Source organism: Pelodiscus sinensis, chromosome 1 (genome assembly GCF_049634645.1).
Source record: "Pelodiscus sinensis isolate JC-2024 chromosome 1, ASM4963464v1, whole genome shotgun sequence".
NCBI lineage: Eukaryota > Metazoa > Chordata > Testudines > Trionychidae > Pelodiscus > Pelodiscus sinensis.
In genome coordinates, this window is record NC_134711.1 from 86,314,052 (window position 1) to 86,326,593 (window position 12,542).

Consider the following 12,542-nt stretch of genomic DNA (forward strand, 5'->3'; position numbering starts at 1 on the left):
TTTATCTCACTAGGATTGGACTTCCACTTCTTAAAAGATACCTTTTTGTCCCTCACTGCTTCTTTTACATCGTGGTTAAGCCACGGTGACTCTTTTTTAGGTCTCTTGCTATGTTTTTTAATTTGGGGTATACATTTAAGTTGGGCCTCTATTATGGTGTCTTTAAAAAGTTTCCATGCAGCTTTCAGGGATTTGGCTCTAGTCACTGTGCCTTTTAATTTCTGTTTAACTAACCTCCTCATTTTTGCATAATTCCCTTTTTTGAAATTAAATGCCAGGGTGCTGGACTGCTGAGGTGTTCTTCCCACCACAGGAATGTTGACATGTAGACAGCTGGCAAGTTTTTCCAGAAAAGTGGCTGATTTTCTGGAAGAACTGGCCAGTCTAGATACAGCCTCTAGGTTTAGACAGGGACTAGGAAGCATCTAAATGGTTTCCGGGTACCATTTCCATTCTGTAAGTTCACAAGTAGTTCCCACTCCTATTTTTGGTCCATCTGTTGTAGAGCTGATTTAGCCTGTAGCTCTACCTGTTAGAATAATTAATAATTGTTATTTGCATACAGCAAACTTTCTGTCTATACCTTTATAGTAGTAAAGAATCCTACTGTGAGGCAGGATTGAGCCTAGTAGGGGACCATGGATAACACACCCTATTCTGTTACACCTAATTGATACAGGAAGACTATGAAGATGATCTTATGCTTGAATACTGTATCCATACAAAATAGACTTGGGGTTAGGCACAGCACAAACATTTAAGTTACCCTGTAGGAATAGCTCCCATTATGACTGCAGTTCATTTTTTAACTACCAAGTACCATCAGGAATAATACAGATTTGTTATTCTCCCAAGGAGAACAGGATATAATATAATAAAGTAAATTATAATTACTATAATTAATAATAATTATAATTATCATTATAATTAATTATAGTCAATTAGTTACAATTAATATAATATAGCCCAGGCTCTGGGTGCCACTGCCATGAGTTGCAAGAACAAAGATAAAATGAAACAGCATCTTACCCTCTCCCTGACCTCTGTCGGAACTCAATCCCTTTACAATAACATACAAAATGCCCCTCCCTTGCATAGATCCTAACCCACAGATCCTAACTACACCCTGCAGAGCAGCCCATGGAAATCTGGCCACAAGCCCAGTCTGTGTTTTAGATTTTGACACTACAGTAGAGATTTCTGACTCAGAGTAAGAATGAAAGCTGGTCTCTTGCATGCTTCTGGGCGTGCAGCTTCTTAATACTAAGAATGCTTTCCTTACATATTCCATTTTGCTTGTGTAGATTTCAAGATGCCTTACAGAGGTGAGGGAAGCATTATTAGCACCACTGTAAAGAGAAGGGAGGGCCAACATTGTCAAAAGGGGGCACTCCAAAATAGTGGCCAAACTGAGACACATAGGATGAAATTCTGGTCCCTCTGAAATCAATGGAAGTTTTGCCATTGGCTTCAGTGGGGCAAAGATTTCACCCTTAGGTTTAAATTATTGAGGTTCTGATCACCACTCCTATTCAGCTAGAGTAGCAGATGCTCAGAATAACTGAAATTCAAGCTCTGGTGCCTCAGTTTGGGACCCAAAATGTGGCCAGGTTTCAAATTTCTGACAGAAGTGACATGCCCAAGATCGTATGGTGAGTAAATGATACAGCAGTGTTTAATTTATATTAACGATTTACACTGACTGCCTATGTGCATTCTGAATTCTGACAAGGCTAGGACATGCTGAAATACAACAAAAAAGGTTGTCTTTGCCACATTTCCAGTTGGGTTGATAGCAGTGAGTACAAGAAATCATGTGAGAAAGGTTGAGATTTCTAGCTTTTTGGAGCTGATGCCAGATGTTTTGGGTAAACATTTGAGGTGAAATCCTCAGTACTTTGACTTTAATAAGACAAGATTTCACCCAAACCTTTAGGTGCCTACAGCCCCCTCTCAACTGCATACATCCCCCAATTTCTAGAAGGTGCATTGAGCAGCTCTAAGAGGAAAAAAGAGAGATTTGTTCTTACCTCTTTCTGCAGGCGGTGAAAGCTCAATGAAACTACGACATTTCTCCTCTGAAATGCAAACAAATCAGGTTCAGATTATGTGGAGTCTCAAAAGCTACTAAGGAGAGAGGGAGTGGAAGAATTTCTATCTTGGTTGCCTCTTTCATTTCTCAAGTTTGCAAGATCTACCTATCTTAAGGTCTTCTGGAGTCTGCTGTCTTTCTGACCAAAGAGATGATTTCTTTGATTTGTTCTGGGAGTCCTGTGTACAAAGGTATGTAAGGAAGGACAATGGCCTGTATGTTAAGTGCAAATGGGGTACTTATGAGGAAGCTGGTGTATGTTCACAGCAGATTAAATAGAGTTGGTATAAGTAAATAGCTATACATTCAAGACATTAGTAAAAAGCTGTGATGAAAGAAAGTGGCTCTCATAGATGTTCCACAAGCTGCATTAACTCTGTAACTTCACCCCTCCTAGCTTCAACTCAAAGATCATAAACTTTCTTCCATCTCAGTATCCTATTTCATGATTTTCCAGTATTGGCTAAAAATCCTCAAACTCATGATGTGGCTCATGTGCCATTTGTCTGCCTGCTATTCACCACACACACCACTTAGGCTATGTCTAGACTACAAGGTTTTATCGGAAAAAGGTAGGCAAATTGTGCTCCGCATTTTGTGCACCTTTTTCTGATTTTTTTTTTGGAAGAGGCTTTTCTGAAATTTGGCCCATCTACACTGGGCCAAATTTCGGAAAAACCTCCTCTTTCAGAAGAGCCCTTCTTCCTTGTGGAATGAGGAAGACAGGGCTTCTGAAAGAGCACGTCTGCTGTTCCGCAAAAAAATGTAGAAGAGCAGACGTGTTCCCTGGATGCAGAAGAGTTTTTCTGGGCGGTATCCCGGAAAAAAAACATAGTGTAAACATAGCCCTACTCTTCATAAACAACCCAGAGAGGTGCCTCTTCTCCAACTCCAATTTCCAACTATCCTAAGGAAACCATAATAGATATCATAATCTCCACATGCAGTGCAGCTACTTCTTTCACTACGAGATATGAAACTCTAAACTACCCATCCTCTTTTCATATATAGACGAGATGTCCCCGTATGGTTGTGATCCAGTACAGGGTCATGGAATGTCAGGCACTGGGTCTCATTGCAGACAGGTAACCAGTGGGGGTGCTAAGCCAGGCTACCTGCCTCTCCTGGCACCACAGACTCTGTTGCGCCCCAGAAGCAGACGGCAACAGGCCTGACTCCTGGGTGGGGGGAGAGAGAACACAGGGCTCCACGCACTTTCCCTGCCCTGAACACTAGCTCTGCATTCCCATTGGCCAGGAATCTGCTACTGGTTGCTTCTGGGATGCAGCATGGTTTGCGGTGGCAGAAAAAGCAAACGCCTGCTGCAGCACCCCTATTGCACTGCTGACCGTGAGCTGCTGAAGGTAAGCCCCTCCAGCTGGGTCATGAAAAAAAAAGTTTAAAAACCACTATACTAAAGAGCTCATGCAACAGGCACGTGAGGAGCCAGCTCCCACTTAGCACATGGAACTGTTACTCACCACTAGTACCGCAAAAAGTTGTGTGCACAGCTGCTTCCCAATGAAGCATGCACCTTCTCTTAAAAATAAGACACCTTCCCCCCCAAATAAGCTCTGAATCCCCCCTCCATACTACCTCTTAGGCATATACAGTCCAAAATTGCTTTGGCCTTTTTGGCTGCCATATCCCAGTGCAAAGTTTTGTATAATCCACATATCCATTATAATCCCTTAAAGTCTCTTTTAGCATTACTGCTTGCCAGAGTTCTCTTTCCCACTGAATCTTCCCTGGGCAGATTCTCTCTCCCCCCAGACACATTAGCTAGCATTTTTTTCCCCCTAGATGAATCTCATTTTGTTATTTTCTGCCCACAATTCTAATCTCCGTAAGCCCTTTGTATTATTTCCTTCCTCTCAGTGGATTCCTTTCAGCTTAGTACCATCTGCAAATTTCATTAACTCACTCTTTGCTACTTTATCTAGACTTTAATGAAGTTATTAACAACACTGGCTTTAATGCTGAGTTCTGCAGTGCCCCCCCCCCATGGGGCATCTTCCCCCAAATCAATACTTTGATCATAATCCTTTGTTTCTGGTCCTTCATCCTGCAGTCAAAGACATATAACAGGGGCTACATTCAAGTGAATTTGAATGAATTTTGAGGGTCTGATTTCATGAAAATATTTACCAAATGCATTACTAAAATCCAAAGCTATCAGATCACTGTTATTCCAATATTGCTAAGAAGCACATTACATCTCTGCAAACCCTTCAAACTCAGTCAAGTGATGTAGTCTCATTCCCAACTCGTTCCCGTTATTGCCATGGAAATTAATCACCACTTTACCCGTTCCCACCTAGGTGCACCCTGCTCTGAACCATGCTGACAATGCCCAAAGCAAACCATCATCAAGACCTGAAAGTGACAGAAGTTTTTTTCTATTGCAATCTTTATTTTCATTTGTGACCTCTCTGATTTCAAATACTGACCCCACTGATCATAGAAGGAGAAATAGTACATATGATCCCTTCTTTAACTAGCAATTTCTGTGATAAGTGCCTTTGAGGCATGGGGTGGGGGGCATGTTGCCTGTCACTGAGAAATGAGGAAGGGCTAAACAATCTTTCATTTCTGTATTATTAGTTTCAATCTGTCTGCTTGCTGCCTCTGAGGCTAGTTCTGACCCCTATATGCCAGGCCATAAAGAGTGGTTTGGGGAGAATTCCCCCAGAACAGGTGTGACATGGGGCTGACAAAAGCCCCAGCACAGGAGTTGAGACAGGAAGGGGAGCAAGTTGGGGTGATAGGAGGCGTGTTTAAAAGGTTCTGGGCTACAGAGAAGTCCATAGGCAGCTGGGGGAATGTTGCCATAAATTAGACCTGCCACCACCACTCTAAATTGCACTGGAGGGTGGGGAGGACTATACCGGCCCCCAGCACAAGCAGATTTTTGGTGGCACAAAGAGGGCATAAAGCATGATGCCAGAGCCAAACATTCAAAATTCAATAATTTGGTCCTTTCTCTCACACATAGCAAACTACGAACTTTTAAAGATAAGCCACGTGTACGTACTCAATCTGGCTTTTGCACCTTTGGGGTTTATATTTGCACACTTTTTTCTGCCACTCTGAGGGGTTTTTTTTTCCTACATGACAGCTGAAATTCTCTGTTATTCACAGGACTCCAGGGCCTAGGACTTTCAAAAAAAAACAACCCTCCTGTCATGGTACTTGCAATGCACACAGCAACAGTTGTCAGTCCATAAAGCCATCACCCTCTCTTTCACAACACAGACTCTGTCCCCTACTGAACATGACACAAACTGATGGGAAGGGACAACAGATGTAGACATTACAAAACCACAGTCCACCACAAATAGCACTAATGTCCTTTTTTGTTAGCAGTCTCATCTCATCTGCAAGGCCCATTCAGTTCCTCCCAACATTCCTCCCACTGAGGGATGGAGTGTGGTGGGGCCGTGTGTGGGTATGAGTGGGCAGAGGGAGGTGAGCACTGCCCCAACTCAACTTATTCCGGGGCTGTGGAGAAGGCATCTTTCCCCACTGTTGTCAGCCTGGCACAGCACTTTTCATTGGCACTAAAGGCATTTGCTGTAATAAGAATGAGATTGAGGCTGCCTTGAGGGAGATGCTACCTGGTCCTTCCATGTTCTCCTCACAGGAAAGCCACATGCCCGTGTGGAAGTATCGGAAGGCAAAGCGGTCATCCCCGGTCTCCCAGCTGTAGTGCACTACATCGTGGGATGAAGAATTGCTAGAACCTCCGTCCATGGACACATGCACACCAATGCACTTGGTAGCTTTGCCCTTGCCACACAAAGGCTTGGGCACCTTCTGGGTCCCAACACACCAGTAGCTGCCGAGCAAGGCTGTGGTAGAAAGGCAGAGAGCCAGTAGATTCAGGACCACTGCCAAGACAGCACGACGCCAGGGCAGGATCTTCAGCAGTTCCATCTGCAATAAATAAACATGAAAGATTCACATGCCATCAATGCATCTCCCATGGGCTGTGTCTAGACTGGCAAGTTTTTCCAGAAAATCAGCCGCTTTTCTGGAAAAACTTGCCAGCTGTCTACACTGGCCGCTTGAATTTCCACAAAAGCACTGACTTCCTACTGTAAGAAATCAGTGCTTCTTGTGGAAAAACTATTCTGCTCCTGTTCAGGCAAAAGTCCCTTTTGCGCAAAGCTTTTGTGCAAAAGGGCCAGTGTAGACAGCTCAGATTTGTTTTCCGCAAAAAAGCCCCAATTGTGAAAATGGCGATCGGGGCTTTTTTGCGGAAAAGTGCGTCTAGATTGGCAGGGACACTTTTCCGCAAAAAGTGCTTTTGCGGAAAAGCGTCCATGCCAATCTAGACGCTCTGTTCCGAAAATGCTTTTAACAGAAAACTTTTCCGTTAAAAGCATTTCCAGAAAATCATGCCAGTCTAGACGCAGCCTTAGTGTGCACAGTGGCTCAGAACCCACCCGTATGTAGGCTCCTCATTTCCACTGATTGCATTGGCAGTCAGAACCTAAATACCTTACAGAAGCTAAGCCTATGTCATGTCCTACCAGTGTGGGGGTGTGAGAGAAAAAGGAGCAGAAACCGGACATCTCATTGCTTCACTCAGGAATAAGGAACCATTTCCTCACAGAACGACCCCTTAGACTATGGAATAGTCACTTGAGATAAGTGGTTGCTTTAGCCATTTAAAATTGGACTGAACAAAGGTACTGGAGAATATACTAATGGGAATACTCCTTCAGTGGCAAAGTGACTGGAATCTCGCTCCCCAGTGAGAGTAGTGTGCACAAAACTGAGAAGATGATTTGGACCCTGAAATGCCATCACATCTGAGTTGGCATGCTGCAGTAGTTACTCAGCTCCCAGAAACACCATGCGCTAACTTAGGATAAGAGGTGAAGACGATGGTATCCCAGAGAAAAGCAAATGTGCACTGCCCTAACACATTTTATTAAAGGATTGCATAGCATTTTTTTCACATGTTTAATTAATTTAGCTCCACATTGTGGGAGAGGTAAACATGATTACAGTCATTTTGCAAATAAGGAAACTGAGGCAGAGAAAGGTTACCTGAATTAACCAGAGTCAAGAAGAGAACCTAGGAATCCTGACTCTGAGCCTGATGCCCCACTAGACCAGTGTTTCTTCTGCGGCACACCGGAGTGCTGCGAGGCAGTTGGAGGTGTGCCGTGGAGAACAACGGAGTTCAAAAAGTTCAAAATGGCCACCCTTAAAGGGACAGGCAACCTTTCTTTTTTTGGCCAATAACTTCCCCCCGGCCCTTTTTTTGTTGAGCAAAAAAAAAATCTTTTGTGTTCCCCATTTAAAAAAAAATTGTTTGGTGTTCCTCTGTCTTAAAAAGTTTAAGAAACACTGCTCTAGACAGTACTTCCCTCAAAGGAAGTTACCAGCCCTTACATCAGAAATTGAGTGGGGCGCTAGGATGGCAATGTCCCTACTCTCACAAAAAGTTTAATGAAGTTCTTAAATGACACTAAAAGCCTCTGTGTGACATCTCATTTGAATGCCAGTGACTCCAGTAGCATCTTAGCATGTCTGACCATGGGGCTGCTTCTCTCTTTGAAGGAAGGGCACCCCTGCTGAATAATCCTCCCCACTTCCCTCAGAGTCTGGAGGTTTCTCTTGAGGTCGCCCATCAAAACATTCTGTAGACCACTTAGATGTTATCTGTCCAGATGCCAGCTTCTCACATAATTGCTTTAATGCTGTTTTCTCTGTGGCACCTCTGCTGCTTATTGACAGGGCTCCTACCTTTCCATGTTTAAGACCCGCTTTAAAGACCTTTTCCAGCTGTGCTGCTTACCATGTATAGAGTTCATAGAATCATAGAACCGAAAAGGACCTTGAGAGGTCATCAAGTCCAGTCCTCTGCACTCACAGCAGGAACAAGCACTGTCTACCTCAACCCAGACAGATCTGTCAAATAGACTTTCCCCTGTGTCCAAGTTTTTCTCTGTGGTGGGGAAGAGCTTTGGCAGCACTGAGTAGAAGGAGGCTACAGTGTAGACGTAGGAGGCACTGCCTGAAGAGACTGAGTAGAGTACGTACCCTCGGGTTCTGGTGTGTCTTTACTCACCTAAGCTGCACCTCGTCACATCCATGGCCATGTATCCCTGTGGTAATGGATGTGCAATGTTTGTACGCTACATGCCACTGTGTATAGCAGCCTCAAAACACTGCTGGAGGCACAAATGTGCCCAAGCAGAATGCATTGAGCAAAGGTAAGAAACTACCCTACTTCTGAGAATGCCTTCCTGCGCCCTTCAGAATCTATTGCTCAAGCTTCTGTTCCCTCTTCTTGAGTGACTCCACTCAGCAACCTGCCTCGTCAATGGCACTAGAAAAGGTGTTGCCATCCCTAACATTATTCATTCAATCTTGTAATCTGAAGGTATGTTTGACTTTACCGTGTCCAGGAAGCAGATGACTGACATCTGTGCAGAATTAGTTAAGGGTTTGTAGCCAAGGCTAGTAGAAAAAAAAATCCAGTAACACTTTTTTCTGATGAAGATAAGGTTATCAAGAGAATAGGTTTTATTATTTTGTTTTGTTTTGTTTGCTAGTGGAAAGTGTCTGTTTTTCCTCAAAAAATCCTGTTTTTCATCTGCAAATAGAAAACCTAAAAACTGAAAATATTCCACTGAAAACCGAGTTTTTAGTTTTCAGCACTTTTTTTTTTGGTAAAAATTATTCTGTTTACACTTGCTAAAATGGGATATAAAATTAATCATTATTATTGCAAGAATGTTGGCAAAAACAATTTTTTTTGTTTTCATCCAAATTTTCCATGAGAAAAAAAAAGTCAGTATCTTAGAATCTGTATAATTTTCTAAAATCCTTAGGGCTGGGGCAAAGGGAAGGAAAAGGGGCAGAAAATGGTGGTGACAGGGGGATCTAGAAAAGAGAAGTGAGAGGGATTGATTAGGGAAGTGAGAAGGCAACTTCAAACAAACACACCCAGAAAACTTTCTTTCTACTAAAGCCAAATACTTATTGCCAATAACTGGTCAGACAACTTCTGGCATTTGGACAGCCTCTGTATCTAACCTCCCGAGATAAAGCAGAGGAGAATTTACCTTGCTGGTGGATTTTTGAAGTGCTCTTGTAAGTTTGTGGATGGTACAGCTGTAGGACTCTGCCTCCCTCTCTCCTGCATCTATCAGCTAGATTTTCAAGACAACAAACGGTTTCTAATGCTCTTTCTCCTTCATCTCCTCCCAAATTCACCCAGCCCCCCAATGCCCTGTGATTATTAAATGCTCTCCCTTCCAGCCAGCAGCTGTTTTGAGATAAATGGACATTTTATAATCCACAATGCAATCATGGCACAGCTGTTCTGGGAGATTATACAGGAACAGATTGGTGTTGCATGCTGGGATTAAGCGCAAAGAGTGACCTGCATTCAGCGGGGAACACGTTTCAATATAATACAGAGGAGATTCCAATTACTCCTGTCTGATAGATGTTTGGTACCTATACAAGATGAGCTGGAGGTTCTCAGACTACAACCACCACCATTGGCACTAACTAGTCCCATTGTTGGCAATCACAACAGAGTGACAAGGGACTGAATGGGCCTGGAAATGGGACTCCCTTGATCCTTAGAGTTCTATTCTCCTTGGCAGAACTGAGGCACGTGGAGGGAAAAGGGCAGGGAGAGAGTACAGAGGTGCTCTGCACTTGTTGTGAGAATGGAAGATTTGAGGTTCCAAGAGACATCAATTCAGCACCTTTCACAACCTCTTCCAATTTTAATTTAAAAGAAATAACTCAACGGCAGAAGGAATACGTCAAACAGCCAGTAAAGAACATAAGGAACTTGTTTTAAGGTAGAACTTAATTACAGAAAAGTACCCATCAGCCTGAACACACCATGTTCATCTGTCTGTCTGAGGGTAAGGAGGAGTCCTTGTACAAAGTGGGTGAGTCTTCCAGTTTTGCCCAGGGGCATCAAAAGGGATTGTGTGTAGCTAGCCCACTCTCTTGCCTCCAAACAAAGCCATGGCCTATCTAGCTAGTCTGGGATCTCAGTTCTTACCAATCACATCGCTACATGCTGGAGAGGTAGATATACAGTAAAATAATATGTGGCATGTGCATGGCACATTCCATGTCCAAACTACCATAGTGATGTTAATAAAAATGCCACAATGCCTCTACATGTTCAATACTATAATTTCCTCCTGATCCCTTATATCTTGAAGCAGAAGGATGGATAGCCCTTAGCTCACTTTAGTCCTAGCTATTGCAGAGGCTGCTCTTATGTATATACTTCTTTTGAGGTTAATTGGCAGCAGTACTGTATATTTGGACACCACAACCACAACCACAACCACCATCCTTAGATTCTTAAACTATACAATTGTGTTGAATGCAGATTCCTTTGTCTGATTGAAGATGGCCAGGTCCTTATAGAATACTAGTCAGGAGCCTTCTTCCAGTGAGAGAGGCAATTCTTTCCATACATCAAAAATGTTCAAATGAGAGTAGGTAAAGTTTGGCATCTAAATCCATATTTACAGACCTAAATAAATGTGGCCTGATTTTCAGAGAAGTGAGTATGACAGATACTCAGCATCTCTGACAATCCTCTTTTTGGCCACACGTCAGCTATGGAGCATGCATCTAACTTTTAGCATATTAGTAGTCCCATTATTGTACATGGAACACCTCACATGCTTAAAGTTGGGCATGTTTAACTATGCTGCAGAAGTAAGTTCTTATTTATGTGTGTAGATACGGATTTTAGGCTCACACCTTTAGGTGCCCTTCTTTAAAAATACTGACTTAAGTGCCAGAATTTTAAAAGTATGTAGGTGCCTAAACATCTTTAAAAATCCAGCCATTCGAGGTTTTGATGGTGGCAGAATTTATGCTACCACCAGGTGGCAACTTTTCCTCACTCTTTTTTTTTTTTTTGGAAGCTTCATTTGCTGCTCTAATTTGTATCATGTGTATTGAGGGAAGCAACATCCCAGTTTATGTCAATTTTCTCTCTGTTTTTTTTTTCTTCCTTCTCTCAAAGAACAATTTCTCTCTCTCTCTCAAGTTTCTCTAAGTTGCTTAGAAAAATATAACCCCTGGTGAATTATAAAACAATGAAAATTATCTATGGCAAAGATCTAATAGGTCATCTGCTCGATCTTTTGCTAATACAGGATTGCTCCTCTAATATATTTTCCAATATGTGGTCAAGTTTAAATTCAAATATATCAAACAAGGGGGTTTCCATTTGGAGATTATTCCACCATCCAGTTGATTTCAACCTTTTGAAAATATTTCCTGGTATTCATGCTAAAATCCCCTTAGCTCAGTTTCATGCCATTGCTCCTAGAAATACCCTCCCAGTCATCCTAAATGATTCTGCTGTCTTGGCATGCCATGGGAAGCATGATTTCTTCCTGTTTTCTCCTCTGAATATCTGCTACTTCACATCACTGGGTATTTTAAAGGTTGCCTAAACTTAGTGAAGTTAACACATGAAGCACCCTGATTTCACTATGTAATCAATCATGTGTTTTTCTTATATGAGCACAATGAGGAACTTCAATGCAAGACACAATATTAGTGCAACATCTTAAAGTCAGGTCCTTTAAATTTAAGTTTCTCGCAGCATTTTTAGCTGAGTCCCACCTCACATACACATTCAGGGCCAAATCCTGTAAGGAGACAAGCAGCCTCAGTGCCCAAGGATTGCAGTGGGATTTGAGGGTGCTTAATTTAAAACTGGATAACACCCTAAGACAGTGATACTCAACCAGTGGATCTCAAGAGGTACATGGTTCCTCATAGCCCAGGACGTACTTCTCTTCTCAGGGGGAAGGTGCTGTGTGATGGTCTAACATGAATTCTTCAGTTGTCCTGGGGAAAATGGCAATATCAACAAAAACACGCCTTTTCACTCAGCTAAACTCACAGAGATGCTCATTCATACCCATGAACCATTCCCCAGGCTCCTCAGTCTGTATACCTCTGTGTTACCTTCTATCTACAGCTCCTACTTCTGCTTTTATATGAATAAAGTCCAGGGAAGTGGTCCCCTTCCTCAGTGACACATTCACAGCAGGATATCTCCGGGTGGTAGAGCCAGCCTTTTTAAAACGAGTAACAGACTGCAAATGCCAGATTTCATTCTGAGCCCTAAATAATTCTACTCAAATTGCAACCTTTATTTAGCTGTTTGTATTCATGAATTAACTCTTACTTTGCAATGAACTAATTAGACATATGTTTGGATCCTAAATCCATTTAAAGGTAAATTTTTGTTTAAAGCCATTAAAATTGATTATATTGTTAGAGACACAAGCTCAGTAAGGGTATGTCTACACTTGCCCCCTACTTCGAAGTAGGGGACAAGTGTAGACATACCCTAACAGAATATAAATGTAACATGTACATTGTTGTAAACATTCCAAATATATTTTAAAGGTGAATAAACAAG

The 12,542-nt window shown here is 42.4% G+C and overlaps 1 protein-coding gene across 3 annotated transcripts in view; it reads right to left on the reverse strand.

Moving 5' to 3' along the window:
* GSG1 (germ cell associated 1) overlaps positions 1 to 12,542 on the reverse strand; it is a 35,437-nt gene that overhangs the window by 8,972 nt on the left and 13,923 nt on the right. The window contains exons 1-3 of one of the 3 annotated variants that reach the window (XM_006110409.4): positions 9,178 to 9,333; positions 5,710 to 6,028; positions 2,031 to 2,078 (exon numbers count right to left, since the gene is read on the reverse strand). In XM_006110409.4, coding sequence (XP_006110471.1) covers positions 2,031 to 2,078; positions 5,710 to 6,028 — 367 coding nt within the window. In that variant the 5' untranslated portion in view covers positions 9,178 to 9,333. Of the gene's footprint in view, positions 1 to 2,030; positions 2,079 to 5,709; positions 6,029 to 7,150; positions 7,271 to 9,177; positions 9,334 to 12,542 lie in introns of those variants that run through there. The other 2 variants (XM_025178696.2, XM_025178670.2) reach the window with 2 other exon arrangements.